General features: G+C 45.8%; 2 protein-coding genes across 7 annotated transcripts in view; one reads left to right on the top strand and one right to left on the bottom strand.

Moving 5' to 3' along the window:
• PMS2 (PMS1 homolog 2, mismatch repair system component) overlaps positions 1-10,063 on the bottom strand; it is a 27,901-nt gene extending 17,838 nt beyond the window's left edge. For 2 of the 3 annotated variants that reach the window (XM_002927573.4, XM_034669791.1), the window contains exons 1-7: positions 9,812-10,063; positions 7,510-7,649; positions 6,798-6,884; positions 6,510-6,612; positions 5,588-5,771; positions 2,473-2,640; positions 1,599-1,696 (exon numbers count right to left, since the gene is read on the bottom strand). In XM_002927573.4, coding sequence (XP_002927619.2) covers positions 1,599-1,696; positions 2,473-2,640; positions 5,588-5,771; positions 6,510-6,612; positions 6,798-6,884; positions 7,510-7,649; positions 9,812-9,834 — 803 coding nt within the window. In that variant the 5' untranslated portion in view covers positions 9,835-10,063. Of the gene's footprint in view, positions 1-1,598; positions 1,697-2,472; positions 2,641-5,506; positions 5,772-6,509; positions 6,613-6,797; positions 6,885-7,509; positions 7,650-9,811 lie in introns of those variants that run through there. The other variant, XM_019808277.2, reaches the window with a different exon arrangement.
• On the top strand, positions 10,057-17,684 carry AIMP2 (aminoacyl tRNA synthetase complex interacting multifunctional protein 2). 4 transcript variants are annotated; one of them, XM_034669797.1, is made up of 5 exons: positions 10,179-10,312; positions 10,630-10,784; positions 14,149-14,355; positions 16,401-16,632; positions 17,166-17,684. In XM_034669797.1, exons 3-5 carry the CDS (start codon positions 14,248-14,250, stop codon positions 17,552-17,554), a joined length of 729 nt encoding a protein of 242 aa, XP_034525688.1. In that variant the 5' UTR covers positions 10,179-10,312; positions 10,630-10,784; positions 14,149-14,247; the 3' UTR covers positions 17,555-17,684. The 4 variants fall into 4 exon arrangements, with proteins under 4 accessions (XP_034525687.1, XP_011233471.1, XP_034525686.1 ...); XM_011235169.3 differs by lacking the exon at positions 10,630-10,784 and having other exon boundaries at positions 10,061-10,192; positions 17,166-17,554; XM_034669795.1 differs by lacking the exon at positions 10,630-10,784 and having other exon boundaries at positions 10,178-10,312.

Genomic DNA, 17,684 nt, shown 5'->3' with positions numbered 1-17,684 from the left:
GTTTACTAAAATGTTGTGAAAGTGCTCACTTTACCTGTGAACTATCTCAGGGTTACGCGTACTTCCATAATAACAATATGTCCACATGAAGAACTAAGTCCCCACCTTTCATTTCAAGCTTATAAGCCACAGGCAAGTGCAGGAAAAGTAAGCGACATGGGCTGTCCCAGGGCCAAACCCAAGTAGGGAAAAGGCCAATTTTTCTTACAGTAAAAATAATGATCCTGGACAAGACGCTGGGTAAGGTATGGACTAACGGGAACAGCTTCTTATTACGCTCTGCCAAATACCAGTAAAGCAAAACATATATGTAAATTAAAAGTTATTCTAGGGGCCCCTGGGGGGCTCAGGCAGTTAAGTGTCTGCCTTCAGTCATGATTTCAGGGTCCTGGGATCGAGCCCCATGTCAGGCTCTCTGCCCAGCAGGGGGCCTGCTTCTCCCTCTCCTGCTGCTGCTCCCCCTGCTTGTGCTCTCTCTCTCTCTAATAAATAAATAAAATCTTTAAAAAAAAATTATTCTAATTGGTCATTAAACAGAGGCAAATTCAATAGGAAACTCCCTAAGATGGACCAGAAACCCAGAATATTGAATGAATTAAGTAACAGAGCCCTTCACAGAAACCTTCTTTCTGGGGCGCCTGGATGGCTCAGTCAATTAAGTGTCTGCCTTTGGCTCAGGTCATGATCTCAGGGTCCTGGGATCAAGCCCCGAATCGGTCTCCTTGCTCATGGGGAGCCTGCTTCTCCCTCTCCTCCCTGCTCGTGTTCTCTCTCACTCTCCCTCTCTTCTCTTAAATAAATAAATAAAATCTTAGAAAGAAAGAAAGAAAGAAAGAAAGAAAGAAAGAAAGAAAGAAAGAAAGAAAGGCAATCCTCTTTCTCAGCAGTAATAATGCCTGCAATTTTATAATGAACATAAAAACATATAAGCCTTGGGGCACCTGGCTGGCTCAGTCAGTAGAGCGTGTGACTCTCGATCTCGGGGTCGCGAGTTTGGGTCCCACGTGTAGCACAGAGTTTACTTAAAAAAATAAAAATTGGGGCGCCTGGGTGGCACAGCGGTTAAGCGTCTGCCTTCGGCTCAGGGCGTGATCCCGGCGTTCTGGGATCGAGCGCCACATCAGGCTCCTCCGCTATGAGCCTGCTTCTTCCTCTCCCACTCCCCCTGCTTGTGTTCCCTCTCTCGCTGGCTGTCTCTATCTCTGTCGAATAAATAAATAAAATCTTTGAAAAAAATAAAAAAATAAAAATTAAAAAAAACTAAATTAAAATTTTAAAAAATTTAAAATGGTGCCTGGGTGGCTCAGTCGGTGAAGCATCTGCCTTCGGCTCAGGTCATAATCCCAGGACCCTGGGACAGAGCCCTGCATTGGGTTCCCTGTTCCTGGGGAGCCTGCTTCTCCCTCTCCCTGCTGCTTGTGCTCTCTCTTGCTACCTCTCTCTCTCAAATAAATAAAAATCTTTAAAAAGATAAATAGATAAAATAAGTTTAAAAATTAAAAAAAAAGAAACCAGAAGCCTTAAAATCACTACCTTTAAGAACAAAAAACTCCAGGGAAAACATTTGGCTGCCATTTCCCCCGCAGCAATCTACTCACTGAAACAGGGTTTGCACGGCGTCGGCGGGGCTCAGCCCGTATTCTTCACAAACGGAGTCACTAGGGGGCAGCTGAGCAAAGGGAATGAGGCTCTGCAGCTAAAAGAAAACAAGATTTGCAGTTAATTCCTAACAAAAATAGGATGATCCTAACTTCGGAAAGGAAGATACAGAATGAGAGTTTTGTGTTTTCTTTCCCTGGTCAGGCTACAGCTGCTTTTGGCAGTAAGAATAACTGTGATGTTTTTATTAGAAAGATGGACCACTTGGGCTTGTACTTATCCACAACCAATACACTGCCCACAACATATTTTTTCAGATAGACAGTAAAAGGAGTGTTTTCTTCTCTGGAAGAATAAAATAAAACAATCTTTCAGCTCTCGACGTTAATTTTTGTGGAAGTGCCTAATTCAAAAATCAATTATTGGGGGTGCCTGGCAGGTTCAGTCCATGGAACACGCGACTCTTGATCTCGGGGTTGTAAATGTGAGCACCACGTTGGGTGTAAAGCTTACTTAAAAATAAAAATCGTTGGGGCGCCTGGGTGGCACAGCGGTTATTAAGCATCTGCCTTCGGCTCAGGGCGTGATCCCGGCATTATGGAATCGAGCCCCACGTCAGGCTCCTCGGCTATGAGCCTGCTTCTTCCTCTCCCACTCCCCCTGCTTGTGTTCCCTCTCTCACTGGCTGTCTCTATCTCTGTCGAATAAATAAATAAAATCTTAAAAAAAATAAAAAATAAAAATCGTTAAAAAAAAACGAAAGAAAGAAAATCAATTACCGGCTTTTATTCTCTATGCTTTGGAAAGGACAATGGAAACCCGCCCTAACTACGACAGCAATAAAGTGTTTCTTAAATAACTGGTCGCCACTACCTGTTTCTGCCCAAACACCGATGCAATATTTTCCTTTATGCTGGAGCTCCCACTGGTGCATACCACTGGCTGCCGTTTGCCTTGCCCGACCTGATTGCTGCAACTGACCCGGATGCCCGCCGAAATGATACAGTATGCATGTAAGACCTGGACCATTTTGGCATACTCCTGTGTAAAAAACACAAATGCGAGACTCCGTGTTACTTTCATCCTGCAAGAATTACACGATTCAAGTTAAACATCCAACTCAAGGTTCTCCTATCGGTGCACAAATAAGGCAGATTATTCCTGCCAGAATGAGCCATAAATCGTCTCCCATGTATAACTCTGTCCGTGGTGTAAAAGGGAACTCGCAGGCTTCGGTTCCTAGCCACACTTCTCTCAGGACCACTGTGTCCATGTCCACTGCTATGATTTTATTTGTATTTGATTGTTTGTTTTTAATTTTTAGAGAGAAAGAAAGCATGAGTGGGGAAGTGGGGGGAGGGAGGAGCAGAGGGAGAGAGAGAATCTCAAAAAGACTCCCCACAGAGCACAGAGCCCGACACGGGGCTCGATCCCACAACCCTGAGACCATGACCTGAGCTGAAATCAAGAGTCAGGGGCGCCTGGGTGGCACAGCGGTTAAGCGTCTGCCTTCGGCTCAGGGCGTGATCCTGGCGTTATGGGATCGAGCCCCACATCAGGCTCCTCTGCTGGGAACCTGCTTCTTCCTCTCCCACTGCCCCTGCTTGTGTTCCCTCTCTCGCTGTCTCTATCTCTGTCAAATAAATAAAATCTTTAAAAAAAATTAAAAAATTAAAAAAATTAAAAAAAAAATGAAATCAAGAGTCAGACACTCAGCCGCCTGAACCACTCTGCACCCCTGTGCCTGCTGCTATAAAAATCAAAAAGTGCATTCCCTTAGGCCTTGTGATCTCTCCTCTAGAAATTTATTCTTATAGAAAGACTGGCACAATCGAAGATAGATTACAGAAATGTTCGCTGGAACAATTGGTAATTATGAAAAATTAAAAAGAACATAAGCAACCATCAACAAGGAGCTAATTATGGGATATCCTTATCATGGCAGAATGATAAAGAATAAAGTAATGGGTGAGCCAAAAAAGACACCTATGATATATAATAGGATCCTAATTGTTAAGAAAAAAATCGAAACATACGCATAAAGGTTCTATACATTTGTATATGTGTTTGGATACATACCAAACTCAGGGAGGTCGGCAGAGACAATATCAATTTTCTACCACATACAACTCTACATTACGTAAATGTTTCATGTTCTGTATTGCCTGATTTCATTATACTAACTAATTAATTTATCTCGAAATTTTTTTTCAAGATTTATAACGACATGGGGGCGCCTGGGTAGCACACTCGTTAAGCGTCTGCCTTTGGCTCAGGGCGTGATCCCGGTGTTCGGGATCGAGTCCCACATCGGGCTCCTCCGCTGGGAGCCTGCTTCTTCCTCTCCCACTCCCCTGCTGTGTTCCCTCTCTCGCTGGCTGTCTCTCTGTCACATAAATAAATAAAATCTTTAAAAAAAAAAAAAGATTTATAACGACATGAAACTAAAAGGACTCTGAAGAGACATACACCAATCCGTCAACAGTGGACATCTCTGTCAAGTACGAGTTCTTTATTCCTACCATTTCTGAAGCACTGATTTTTTACCATGGGAGACAAAAAAAGCTTTTTTCTATACAAATTTTTTTATTTTTAAATAAAAAAGAAAAGAATGCCTGGGTGGCTGTCGATTAAGCATCTGCCTTTGGCTCAGGTCATGATCCCAGGGTCCTGGGATCGAGCTCCACATCGGGCTCCTTGCTCAGCGGGAGCCTGCTTCTCCCTCTGCCTGCTCTCTCTGTGTCTCTCTGACAAATAAATAAATAAAATCTTTAAAAGATAAATAAATAAATAAATAAATAAATAAGAAAAAATGTTTAACTTTTGTCTATAGTAAATATATTTTTGTGAAATTTCACAGTTACAAGCAGTACAAACTGCTTTACAAGAAAGTTTTTAGCTGCATATGTTTAAATAACTTTTTGATTATGAAAATATATACATACGAAACAGAAAAGCACAAGGAAGATAGCAAACAGCACATATGATCGCACGTCCCAGGATAACCACTGGTAACGATCACGCGTCTTCTCTTCTAGACTTCTTTCTATGCATATTTAGGCCAGTTGCTTTGTTTTTATAAAACTGTAATCATACGTAGTATAATTACATATATATACATTTATGCACAGTTTATAACTACTTTTTAAGCAGAATTAGATAACATTTAGCTACTGGATTTTCATTCAAATTCATAAAAGTTGTAATAATTCATTTTTCAGGAAACCAAGAAAAATAATCTTACAAAAAACTACATATAGAGGGCACCTGGGTGGCTCAGTCGGTTGAGCAGCCAACTTTTTTTTTAAAGATTTTATTTATTTATTTGACAGAGAGAGAGACAACCAGCCAGAGAGGGAACACAAGCAGGGGGAGTGGGAGAGGGAGAAGCAGGCTCCCAGCAGAGCAGGGAGCCCAATGCGGGGCTCGATCCCAGGACCCCAGGATCACGCCCTGAGCCAAAGGCAGATGCTTAACGACTGAGCCACCCAGGCACCCCGAGTGTCCAACTCTTGATTTCGGCTCAGGTCATGACCTCAGGGTCGTGAGACTGAGCCCCACATTGAGCTCCATGCTCAGCAATCTGCTTGAGAGTCTCTCTCTCCCTCTCCTCTGTCCCTCCCCCTGCTTGTGCACATGCTCACTCTCTTTCTCTCTAAATAAATAAATAAAATTTTTACTAAAAACAAACAAAAAAACTACCGATAGAATAAAGAAGTTACTTCTTAAAGAGCCCATTCCCATGTTAGAACATGTAATAAATATGCTTTGATGATTTTTTTTTTCAAGGAAAAAAAGGGGGGTTAAATCAACCTCAAGTTCAGTCTTTGGTGGGAAAAGGCAAACTAAGCACTTTCCAAAAAAAATCCAGGGAAGAGAATTCACTGAAGAGTTAACTTCAGCTTACTTTCGTGTGGGAGATCTTCTACTATACGTGAACATTCCGCGATGAAGGCTCTGGGGAGCTGGGCCTCTGGATTCACTGTACCTTCTTAATATTCCTTTGAAACTCCTTATGGCGCACGGGGAGTGTGTAAAACAGCTGCTGCACACTGACTGTCGTCCCTCTGGGTCGTGGGTGGGGGCTTCTCTGGACAATTCTCCCATTGTGATCAAACACCAGCCGAGTCCCGACCTTCGCGGACGTGTGGCAGGTGGAAATAGTCACGTCACTGGGAGAGAAAGCAGGCGCCATGGGGTCAGAAACTCACAGGTGCTCATCACATTCTCATTTTCTTACTTCCATTCTCTAAAACCCCTCTTGGAAAAACGCTGATCCCTCTGAGATCATCCGAGAAAGGCTCTACGAGTGAGGAGTCATCACAGAATCTAAGGCTTTGCACCTAACAGACAGTGAGAGAGTTCTGTAAATGCTCTGTTGTGATAAAAGCTTCGCTATTTGTTTTTAGAGTTAAACTGCAAAATAAAAGATCTCAGAGCTTATATGTTAACGAATAAAGACGTACTTCTCAGTTTTAATCCTACTGTTATGACACAATTTTTAACAAGGATCCAAAAAATATTATAGTTCCAATGGATAAATGATTATTCATATAAATTTAGAATCTGTTATATGTAACTAGAATTTTGGTTAAATTTTTTCCTAAACGCTGAAATAAATTAAAACCAACATGTCTATAACGTACAGTCTACGTGCTATTTTGACATTGAGAAGTTACTGCTTTAACAAGGGCAACAATTTTTTTTTACAAGACTATTTACTTCATTTCATGGCTTACATTTCAGAAGTATTACCACTTAGATTGGCAGTAAGATAAAACGGAATGTGGGAGTTAGAAGTTGAGGCATTCGGGATGGAAAACTATAAGCAATGATTCTAATCCATACGTTTTCATTTTCAGAAGGATTTTTATAAGGGATCAAGTTAGTAGACAAAAATATCGTATCACCTCAGTGCACAAAGTGAGCTCAGAGCTTCCCCCCGAAAGCCAAAAGTTTCAACCTGGGTTAGGTCAGCAAAGTCTTGAATCTTAGAAGTGTGATGTTTCAGAGCTGAAAAGAGAGGTGCACAGTAAGACCCAAGATGTCGCAAGTGAAACACCACCGAACAGTCACAATACTTACCAAAGTAACCGGTTTTCTAAAAAGTCACTTTTGTTTCCTAAGACAGTGTTACTCAAAGTTTTTGAAACATTTTGCCCAATTATTTTAAAACAGTATTAGAAAATTCAACTTACTTAAGCCTTCAAAGTTTTCTTCTTCTACCCCGCATCCATTGTCTGAAACTTCAATGAGATCCACCCCATAGTCTTTAAGCCTTAGATCTGAAAAGTTTAACATATTAATTTCTCAAAGAACTGATCCATGAAATGCCTTTATACTGACTGTATTTATAACTTACCTAATGCAAAGGTGAGTCATTACTATACTCACTTAAATGTACTATTGTCATTTGGTGTATTCCTTTTTTTTTAAAGGCCTTCTTGGCAATTTATTAACCCAGATAAAATAGTTTTCTTTTCTTTCCTTCCTTCCTACCTTTCTTTCAAAAGGATGATGTTTACATAGTCATTAAAGAGAATAGGCTCTGGAATCAGACTCCCCAGAATCATACTATCCTAGCTGTAGAACCTCAAAAAAAGTAAATTCCCGGGCCTTCGTTTTCTTATTTGTGAAACAGACAAAATAACAACAATTTCTATCTCGTGAGGCTGTTCTGCGACTTAAAAATAGCCGTGTGACACATATAAGAGCACAATAAAAGTTAACGGCTTTTATTATTACTATCTACCTAAGTATTAGGCACCTAAGAGACGCTAAATTTAAGTTTAAAAAATAAAATTTCTCACTGTACCAACATTTGATTGTCTCATTACAATCACAAATGTTTCCTGAATAAAAGAGTATAAACTGATGGCTCCCTGTGGCTTAAAACTCTCCCAAACTTACCAATCGCAGTGGCTCCGGCATCCACACTATTTTCAACCAACTCCTTCACAGCAGTACTCAGACTCAGTACCACTTGTCCAGAACAAATCTGATGGACTGACTTCCGATCGATAGGTTTGATGGCCTTAGCAAGTTCCGTGCTAAAGACACCAGTTACAAGAAACAAAGTGAGTATGCATTTATGCATTTGCATCCTGGTTTTAAGTGCAAGAAATGATTCATCTCTGTTAATAGTTAATGTGTCTAACGCATTCATTTATTATATTAACATATCCATCAATTATATTCACAAATATAAATGTTGTCTTTCAATTCTTACACATCTGTCAGAAAAATCTGAATAGATACTTCCAATGCAATGGATATTTAGAAATTTAATTATGCTGCGATCTACAGTGAGGAGACACACGTACCGCTCGACCTATGGGTCAATAATCTTTGGCAACAATGGGATCTTCTTCTGAAAAGTGAAAGCAACACTTCTCACACGATTTGAAAACCCAAGAGTATGGTGGGAAATACACAGTGTTTATGTGAAAATCTAAACCATCTTAGAAACTGGGTACCTGTTACATAACTATTTCCACGGGAGCCTTTCAATCTCCCCTCCAAAACCAGGCTGCTTTAGAGAAACAACTGCTGCTTTAGCAAAAACCCCCAAATGTCTTGCTGTACCTACTTTCAGAGTTTCACAACCAATTTGTTTCTACTTTCTCCCTGTTCCAATCCACCCCCATGCTACCACCAGTTACTTTAAAAATCACAAAACTGGACAAATAACTTCTCTGCTTAAAAAGTCGACTAGCGGGGCGCCTGGGTGGCACAGAGGTTAAGCGTCTGCCTTCAGCTCAGGGCGTGATCCCGGCGTTATGGGAGAGCCCCACATCAGGCTCCTTTGCTATGAGCCTGCTTCTTCCTCTCCCACTCCCCCTGCTTGTGTTCCCTCTCTCGCTGGCTGTCTCTATCTCTGTCAAATAAATAAATAAATAAAATCTTTAAAAAATATAATAAAAAAATAATAAAAAATCGACTAGTGTAGGGGTGCCCGGCTGGATCATTTGGAGGAACATGGGACTCTTGATCTACGGGGTCCTGGGTTTGAACCCCATATTGGGTACAGAGATTACCAAAAAATAAAATAAAATAAAATAAAATAAAATAAAATAAAATAAAATAAAATAAAATAAAATAAACTTTAGGAAAATAAATCTACTAGTGTCTCACTGTCTGCTGTATGAAAATCGAGTCATATGAAAAAGTGGATCTCAAATCTACTTTCCTCTCATTCTCTCCAATTCCCCTATATTCTAGTCACAGCAAACTGTTTCCTGCATATCACAAGCTCTTTTAGACACTACACCTTGTCTATACAGGTCTATCTACACTGTTCCCCTCTTCCTCCTCTGCATGGCAAACTCCTGCTCATCCCAAGAATGTATTCCTTATGTTCACTAATTTAGCAATTTCTTGTAAGCGGCTTAATTGATAATGTGGGTTTAATAGAACCCAGGAGCCTCCCTGGGAGAGAAATCTTTGGGTAGTTTCCCACAACTGCTAACACAGAGCAGACCCTCAATAAACCCATGTAAAATAAACAACAAACATCTTTACTCTTCGTTCTGCCTTGCAAAAAACTTCACTCGGGTTTCTCTTAAATGCCAAAACTGTAGATGACAACACAAAATGGAAAGAAGTTTCTCTGACACTTACTTGTCTGACAACACACCATAGGCCACAAGACCACTTCCGATATTTATTTTGAGGACGGGGGATGAAACATGTAAACACGGACAGCGAATTTGGGTTCAGGAATCTGACACTGAACGCAGCAGGGCTAGCTGGAAATTCGCCCCTCCGAACTGGGTTACTGGCCAGCAATGACATACTCAAGGAGATGCAAACGTTCTGCATGTTTGAAAACTGTGCGGCTATGCAAATTAGCATGTGCCTTGAAGCCTCCCCAAAATAACCTCAATTTTCAAAAAAAGGAAAGAGAGAGAGAAACCAGGTAGAAAGGAAATGAATTCAGTTTCCTGGGATGCCGTGCTCCGGCTGCCAGTCCACGGACGCGTCCAGGCGTCTGGGCAGAGCCTGCCTGGGAAAGGGCCCGATCCCCCCGCCTAGCCCGACCGCAAAGCGCCCCCAAAGGGCAGCGGGTCCGGGGAGCGCCAAGGAGCCCGCTCCGGGGCCTCGGCGAGGCTTCGCCCAGCGCCGCGATCTCTTTCCCCTCCCTTCCAGGAGTCTGGAACGCCGTGGGCCTCAAGGAGGGCGACCGCGAGGAGACACTGCAAGCACCGCTCACCTCGGCCCTTCAGATCGCTCCATGGATCCAGAACCTGACCTGCGTCCGGGACTCGGGACAGTTCCCGCCTCCGCTCCCACGGAGGCTCCGCCTCCCTGCCGCCCATTGGCTGCTTCCGACACTGTGCCCCGCCCCTTCCGGATGGGGCAGCAGACGCTTCCCACACCTCCTTCTTGCCGATTGGTTGTTTAAAAAGTCGAGGCCGTGACGTCCAGAGGGCGCGGGCCAATTAGGCCACACAGACTGCGCTTTCCCGAAAGGCCGCAGCCGGATCGGAAAGGAGGTGGCAGCTGTCTCTCGTGGTCTCGGACGGTTTCTGAGCGTTCGTGTCCCTCATCTGCCACCTTCCGGCCTTCGGCTCCAACGATGCCGATGTACCAGGTAAAGCCCTATCACGGGGGCAGCGCGTCTCTCCGTGTAGAGCTTCCCACCTGCATGTACCGGCTCCCCAACGTGCACGGCAGGACCGGCAGCCCCGCGCCGGACGCAGGCCACGTGCAGGTAGGAGCGCGCTGCCCCGCCCCGCCCCGCCCCCACCCGCCCTGAACGTGTTTTCCCACCCGGTCCAGTGCGCAGGCGCTTAGTGTCACCGGCCGGGCTTCCGCTCAGTGCGCAGGCGCCGTGGCTGGGCCTGCGGGGTTGCGGGCCTGGGGTCGCCCCGGGCTCGAGCCCTGGGATCCGACTTGGCTGCCGCACCCCGGCCCTACGCTGCCGCCAGTTCCGTGTGCGCGTTGTGTCTGTTAAAAAGAGCTATTTCCCTTGTATCTGTTTATTTTCTCCCTTATGGCTACCAAAGCTTTCTTGCTACCAAATTGTAGCCACAGAAAAGTGAGAAGCACGTAAATGCTAATTTTGAGGAATTCTAAAGCGAACCCCAGTGTCACCGCTGCCACCCAAGTTAACAGGACGTTGTCAGCGCCCCGAGTGCCCGGCTTCCGCGGTCCGTGTGTCCTGAGTCTGCGTCCTGCGCCCGGTATGTCGGGCTGCCTTCCGCTGACCTGGCTCCCAGGGCCTCTGCGGGCGGGTCTGCCTCGGTGCTGTGGCGCGCGGTGCTGCCGTGGGCGCTCCCGGGCACTAGCAGGCCTGGGGCGTGCCCCGGGGTGGGGTGGGGTTGCCGGCTCCCGGGGGGTGGGTTGTCTTCACCTGGTCTAGGTAAACCGCTTCCCAGAGCGGCGTGTGTGCCGGTTTGTGTGCTCCTGCGCCGTGGGCATGGAATTCCTGGTGCTTGCACCCTCCCCAAAGCCGGTGGGTGGACCGTGGGAGCCCGATGTAGTTCTAGTTCAGGTTTCCCAGACTTCTGAATCAGTGGAGCGCCTTGTCGCGTTGGCTGACCCTTCTGGTGGTCTGTTTTGTAAAGTGCCTGCTCGGCCTTTCTGTTTTTTATTGGTTCCCAATACCCACCTTAGGTCTGTTCTGGCTGAAGAGCAGTGAACGGGTAACTTTTGTAGTCCGTTTTCCTTCACTTTGTTTTAAGGAGGCTCCAGGCCCAGTGTGGAGCCCGATGAAGGGCTTCAACTCAACTCTAGAGCAGCACCTGAGCTGAGATCGAGAGTCCAAGGCTTAACTGACTGAACCATCCAGGCGCCCCTCCTTCGCTTTGTCTTAAGTCTTCTGCCTAGATTGGATGGCAAGTGGTTGGGCTAGTTGGAAAACAATGACACAGTTGTCTCACTAGGGAGCTAAGACAGAAATAGCACCATGATCCAGTGCCATTCAACTGGACAGTCTCACAGAACTGAAAGCAAAACCCAGGCCCAGCGTTGGAAGTGTCACATCTCAACTGAGACCGAGTCTCTCTCTCTCTCTCTCTTTTTTTTTTTTTTTTTTGTGCGCTGCTTGGCTTCCTTGGCCTTTCAACTGTGAACTTCTCACTTAGAAAACACCCAGGCCCACTTGGTTAGCAGATGATTACAATATAGACAGATAATTAGAAGTCAAGCATATCAAAGGCAAAGAGGAGCAACACAAAGAATAAACTGCTTCTAAAATACATATAAAAATAAACAAGTAGATAAACACACTATGCCAGTCACGATCTAATATGAGCAGGAAGACAAGGGAAAGGGGACAGGTAAAGCAGAACTTGAGCATTTCCTCATTCCTCACATCGAGACAGGTGAAATCAAGCTGTGCTGGGCTCCCAGTCACGGGCCACATTAGGAATGCAGGATTTGGGGCACCTGGGTGGCTCAGTCGTTAAGCGTCTGCCTTCGGCTCAGGGCGTGATCCCAGCGTTCTGGGATCGAGCCCCGCATCAGGCTCCTCCGCTGGGAGCCTGCTTCTTCCTCTCCCACTCCCTCTGCTTGTGTTCCCTCTCTCGCTGACTGTCTCTCTCTCTGTCAAATAAATAAATAAAATCTTAAAAAAAAAAAAAGAGGAATGCAGGATTTGTTTCAGGCATTGTACTGTGTTGACTGGGGCATGGAATCCAGTAGGCACTTCCTTGCCCGGGTTCATCAGGGACCCTACTGCCATTTGTAGAATTGAGCAAGCTTGTGCAAAGACAGTGCAGAAATCAGGCTGGCTAGAAGTGACTGGAATGCTTCTCCAGGACTATCACGAAGGAACAGAAGGGTACTCAGCACTAGCAGCCCTGCCTTTCACACCTTGCATTCAGACTTACTTCCCATCAGCACCTATTTCCTTGGCCCACTGAAGTCCTTATGCTTCTTTGCTCCACCCACAGGTCAGTCATTTTACATTTCTTTGTTGTTTGATCTTAAGAGTGCAGGCTAAGGGAGGTGAGAAAGTGCGGGATTAAGCTCCAGGAGAAGAGGGAGGAGTATCACAGAGGGAACAGAATAAAAGCCCCGTGGCAGGTGGGGGCATGGTGTGTTTTAGGGACCCAAAGGACAGCACAGCTACTGGAGAGCACGGGGGAGCACTGTGGGAGAGGAGATGGCCAGAGGACAGGTCACACAGGCTATTTCTCAAGCCAGGTTAAGGGCTTTGCTTTTTAGGCAAAGAGCCCACAGGGTTAACACGCAGGTGGGGTGATGGGATTGACATTGGTTTTAACCTCTCTGCCATCTTAGGGATGGATTGGAGGGGTGACCAGTGGAAGCAGGCCAGGTGGAAAGTGGTGTCTTGAACTTGGGCAGTGACAGCTGAGGCAAGCTTAGAAGCCAGTGGATTCCAGAAAATGGACAGCACCCAGCAATGAATTGGGTCTGTGAGAGAGCAGTGTTGTGAGTCACTGTGGGAGGAAACAAGTTCGCACGAACTTTTGGCTTGCCAGCGCACAAAGACACTGTATCGTGAGTGTGTTTTACAGACAGCTCAAGGTCCCTGCCATATTGATTGTCCTGTCTAGTTATGACTTAACATAGTCTCCCCTGGGCTCAAAATGGATTATCTGTTTTGAGAGCTCACGAATCTGAAAATAGGTTGTACGTTGTGACTTTATCAAGAGGGTTCTTGTTAGTGCTTTATAAGTAAGGCTGTAGAGAGTTGAGATTTTTCCTCAGCAGATGTTACTGGTTACTGTGTAGCAGTCACTATACCAGGCAAGAAAGATGCAAAGATTCAGTGAACGAAGGACATAAGCACTCCTTACTTAGGAAGTTCTGCATTTCAGCAGTGAGAAAGTTCTGGATGATTCTAAGATAGGAGAGTGCCAGTACTGCATTGAGAATGATGTGTAGGGCATTGATCTGACTGCACGGACGTACTTTTCCAAGTCAAATGACACATTTTTGTTCAGCCTCCTTGTGGTCCATTTTCCCTTTTATTAGTATAAATTGCTGAGTTATAGTCTCATTGCCCCCCCATCTTTTTCTATTTGTTAACTAAGCAAAGTATTTTGAACTAATTTGATATTAAGAATAACGAACAATGATTTGTGTTCATTTTCCATGCTCTGTTCTTAAATTACCTGAAATAGGAGTCCTACAATTTCAAAATGGCCTTTAGTCACATTTTTTTTGTTTTATTTTTTTTTTTTAAGATTTTATTTATTTGACAGAGAGAGACAGCCAGCAAGAGAGGGAACACAAGCAGGGGAAGTGGGAGAGGAAGAAGCAGGCTCCTAGCGGAGGAACCTGATGTGGGGCTCGATCCCAGAACGCCGGGATCACGCCCTGAGCCGAAGGCAGACGCTTAATGACTGCGCCACCCAGGCGCCCCGTATTTTTTTTTGTTTTAAAGCATCTGTAGATCACTTTGCAGTATCTTTTGGACTGTGGGGAAAACATGGTGATTCTGCTGCTTCATTTTAGTATTTTTTCGGAGGTGGGGGGTTCGATGAAATCATGGAATTCAGTAGAAGACAAGTGATCAAATTTAAACGCTGCCGTGATAATTAGAGGAAATGAATGTTTTGATATTGGTTTGTTTAGGAAGAGTCTGACCCATCTCTTCAAGCTCTTGAGTCCCACCAAGATGATATTTTAAAACGTCTGTACGAATTGAAAGCTGCAGTTGATGGCCTCTCCAAGATGATTCAGACACCAGATGCAGACATGGATGTAACCAACATAATCCAGGCTGAGGAGCCCAGTGCTTTCTCGACGAGCGCATTGGACTTAAATTCAGTGCTTGGAAAGGTGAGTTTATCTGGAGAGCTCAAAAGAACATCAGCATGCTAGGCTGTTGTTAGTGCCGGAAAATTGTGCTTGTGTGATTCAGGCTTTGGTTTTCTAGTTCTCGGAGGTGATACAAAGAGCATGTTCTTTTCTCCTCCCCTTAATGATTGTGCTTTGCACAGAACAGATTCATGAGCTATGAGTGAAGCCAAAGCAAGTTCTAAAGCCGCTTGACTTCTCAGACCGGTGGAGAAGAGTTGGGAGGATCCCTAGGCAGGGGTAGGAGTCGAGTTACAGCTCCCCACCATTCCACGCAGCACATGTCGTAGGCCAGAGGTGGGCGTCACTCCAACAGCCTCCGAGCCTGGACTAACAGACCTGTTTCGGCTCAGTGCTTCTCAGGTTCCGCGAGTCTGTCGTGACTCTGAGAGTGGCCTGAATCTCAGAGCATTGCTCTGAGTCTCACGGATCAAGCGTCCTTTGCTACATTCAGTTTGTGGTCTTAGAATTAAGTTGCATCTGACGCCTTTAAAGATCAGTCTACAGGCTTTGGCCAATTTAGGTGACAGTCTGATATGCAAAAAAGAATGTCTTGTTTCTAAGTGGTATTATTGAGAGTGAAAGTGCTGGTCTCAAGGATCATCTGGAGTTGGTGGTAGAGGTACTGCTGCCTGAAGACCTAACAGGTGGAGGCCGGGTTGCAGGGTCTTCCCAGGTGACCTCAGCGCCCTTGCACTCAGGTTCTTTAATCATCCAGTACGTTTGCCCACACCGAGGTCCCAGAGACCCTGCCAGGGCCCCAGGGAGCCAGTCTCATTGTTAAGTTGATCACGCCCAGCTGTGCCAGTGTCTCAGGGTGCTGGGAGGGCTTCCCAGGGCGCATGGTGCTAACAGAGGATGAATTTTGATACCTCAGAAGGCACAGCATTGAGTGATGCTATGTTCAGAGAATTGCAAAACATTCATCATAGGTTGATGTGACAGGGCTCGGTCAGCAGGTCTCAGCCAGATTGTGGCGGGCTGTGTACAGAAAGCCAAGGAATTTGAATTTGGCCTCCATTGTATTATAGGAGTTCGTCATTAAGAGTGAATGTGTAAGGGGCGCCTGGGTGGCACAGCGGTTGAGCTTCTGCCTTCGGCTCAGGGCGTGATCCCGGCGTTGTGGGATCGAGCCCCACATCAGGCTCCTCTGCTGGGAGCCTGCTTCTTCCTCTCCCACTCCCCCTGCTTGTGTTCCCTCTCTCGCTGACTGTCTCTATCTCTGTCAAATAAATAAATAAAATCTTTAAAAAAAAAAAAAAGAGTGAATGTGTAAGATAAAGTCTGCATCTAAAAGGACAGTGTTTTAGTCCTTTAGTTAACACTTGTTTTTTAGACTTTGCTCGCTTGCCATCACCAATGACATTTTGAGCCAAGGTCCTTATTCAGGGGACTCTTCATTGACTCACACAAATGGATGTAGAAGCGATCCTGTCAGGTGGTCAGGTGTTGGAAAGATTTGGTAAATGGAGTGACTGCATGTGTGGCTTTCTTTTTTAATAACTTAGGAACAAATAGTGTCATTCAGATGTGTTTTGCTAACTTCACAGCGAAGTCAACCTTTCACTTGTTGGGGGCCAGCAATGCAGAGGTTAAGGGGTTGGAGTCGTGGGATGCCTGGGTGGTGCAGTCTGCCTTCGGCTCAGGGCGTGATCCCGGGCGTTCTGGGATCGAGCCCCACATCGGGCTCCTCCACTATGAGCCTGCTTCTTCCTCTCCCACTCCCCCTGCTTGTGTTCCCTCTCTAGCTGGCTGTCTCTCTCCGTCAAATAAATAAATAAATCTTTTAAAAAGCTGGGGGGTTGGAGGTGACTCACATCCCTGCTCCACTTCTTACCGAGCTCAGTGAGCGTGGGCAGGTTATTTGCCTCCCAGGATGAGCTTCCTCGGCTGGGAGGTGGGGTGATAGTGGGCACTGAGGATTCCATTCAGTAACGCTGGTTAGGCCCTAAGAACAGCACCGGGTACAATTCCGTGCACTCAAGTGGCCGCTAACGTTACTCGCTCTGTTGGGGCTTTCCCTGCAGGATTACGGGGCACTGAAAGACATCGTGATCAACGCGAACCCCGCCTCCCCTCCCCTGTCCCTGCTCGTGCTGCACAGGCTACTGTGTGACCACTACAGGGTCCTGTCCACTGTTCACACGCATTCCGCAGTCAAGAGCGTGCCAGAAAACCTCCTCAAGTGCTTTGGCGAGCAGACTAAAAAACAGCCCCGTCACGAGTATCAGCTGGGTTTTACTCTGATTTGGAAGAATGGTAAGCAGAGGGCGCTGGGCTGCGCTCATATGCTCTGGAACGAGACATGCCCCCCCCCCGACTTTAGTAAGAGGCAGCAAGGGGCCAGGACTGTGACGTTCTTCGGCTACTTACTGTCGGGTCAAATTCCCTAAAAGTCTAGTAAGCATGTGGGGTAGTTCTGGAAAAGGAGCACAGGTGAACCTTGTGAGGGTAAACAGGGACTCGCAGTTTCCAGTCCTCATCCTGCAAATTCTGAGGCACAGGGGTTGGAAAAGATGGTCTGAGGTCCCTTCTTGCTTGAAAATGATCATAATCAAATACCAGAAATGGTTACCTTCTTTAATATAGTTTGCATTCTGTAAATATCCAGTTTAAACTGTCTTACACGTTTTGGATAGACAAAATGATGTTCGTGAAAATTCTTTCCCTTGCCACCAGTTCCCGATTATCAGCGATTCCCCTTCTCCCTATTGGTTGTTGAAGCCCTTCCCCCCAACACACGGTGGGGGGGTGCACGCGTCACCATAAACCGTGTGCTTCTTGCCTTTCAGTGCCGAAGACTCAGATGAAGTTCAGCATACAAACAATGTGTCCCATTGAAGGAGAAGGGAACATCGCACGGTTTCTGTTCTCTCTGTTTGGCCAGAAGCAGAGTGCTGTAAATCTAACCCTCATAGATAGCTGGGTGGATATAGCCATCTTTCAGCTGAAAGAGGGAAGCAGTAAAGAGAAAGCCGCTGTGTTCCGCTCCATGAACTCCGCTCTTGGGAAGAGCCCCTGGCTTGTCGGGAATGAACTCACCGTGGCCGACGTGGTGCTGTGGTCGGTGCTGCAGCAGACGGGAGGCGGCGGCGGGCCTGTGCCAGCCAACGTGCAGAAGTGGATGCAGGCGTGTGAAAACCTGGCCCACTTCAACACCGCCCTCAAGCTCCTGAAGTGAATTTCAGTGACTGCAAAAGGCTGACTTCAAGAATGGTGCTGTTTCACGCCTGTTGTGGTAAAGGAACTTGTACTAAAATCCGTCTGTTTCGGCCAGTTGCTTAGAATCAATAAAGGCATCCTATAATTTG

The sequence above is a fragment of the Ailuropoda melanoleuca genome, chromosome 10 (genome assembly GCF_002007445.2).
Source record: "Ailuropoda melanoleuca isolate Jingjing chromosome 10, ASM200744v2, whole genome shotgun sequence".
Taxonomy (NCBI): Eukaryota; Metazoa; Chordata; class Mammalia; order Carnivora; family Ursidae; genus Ailuropoda; species Ailuropoda melanoleuca.
This window is presented reverse-complemented; position numbering and strand designations above follow the sequence as displayed.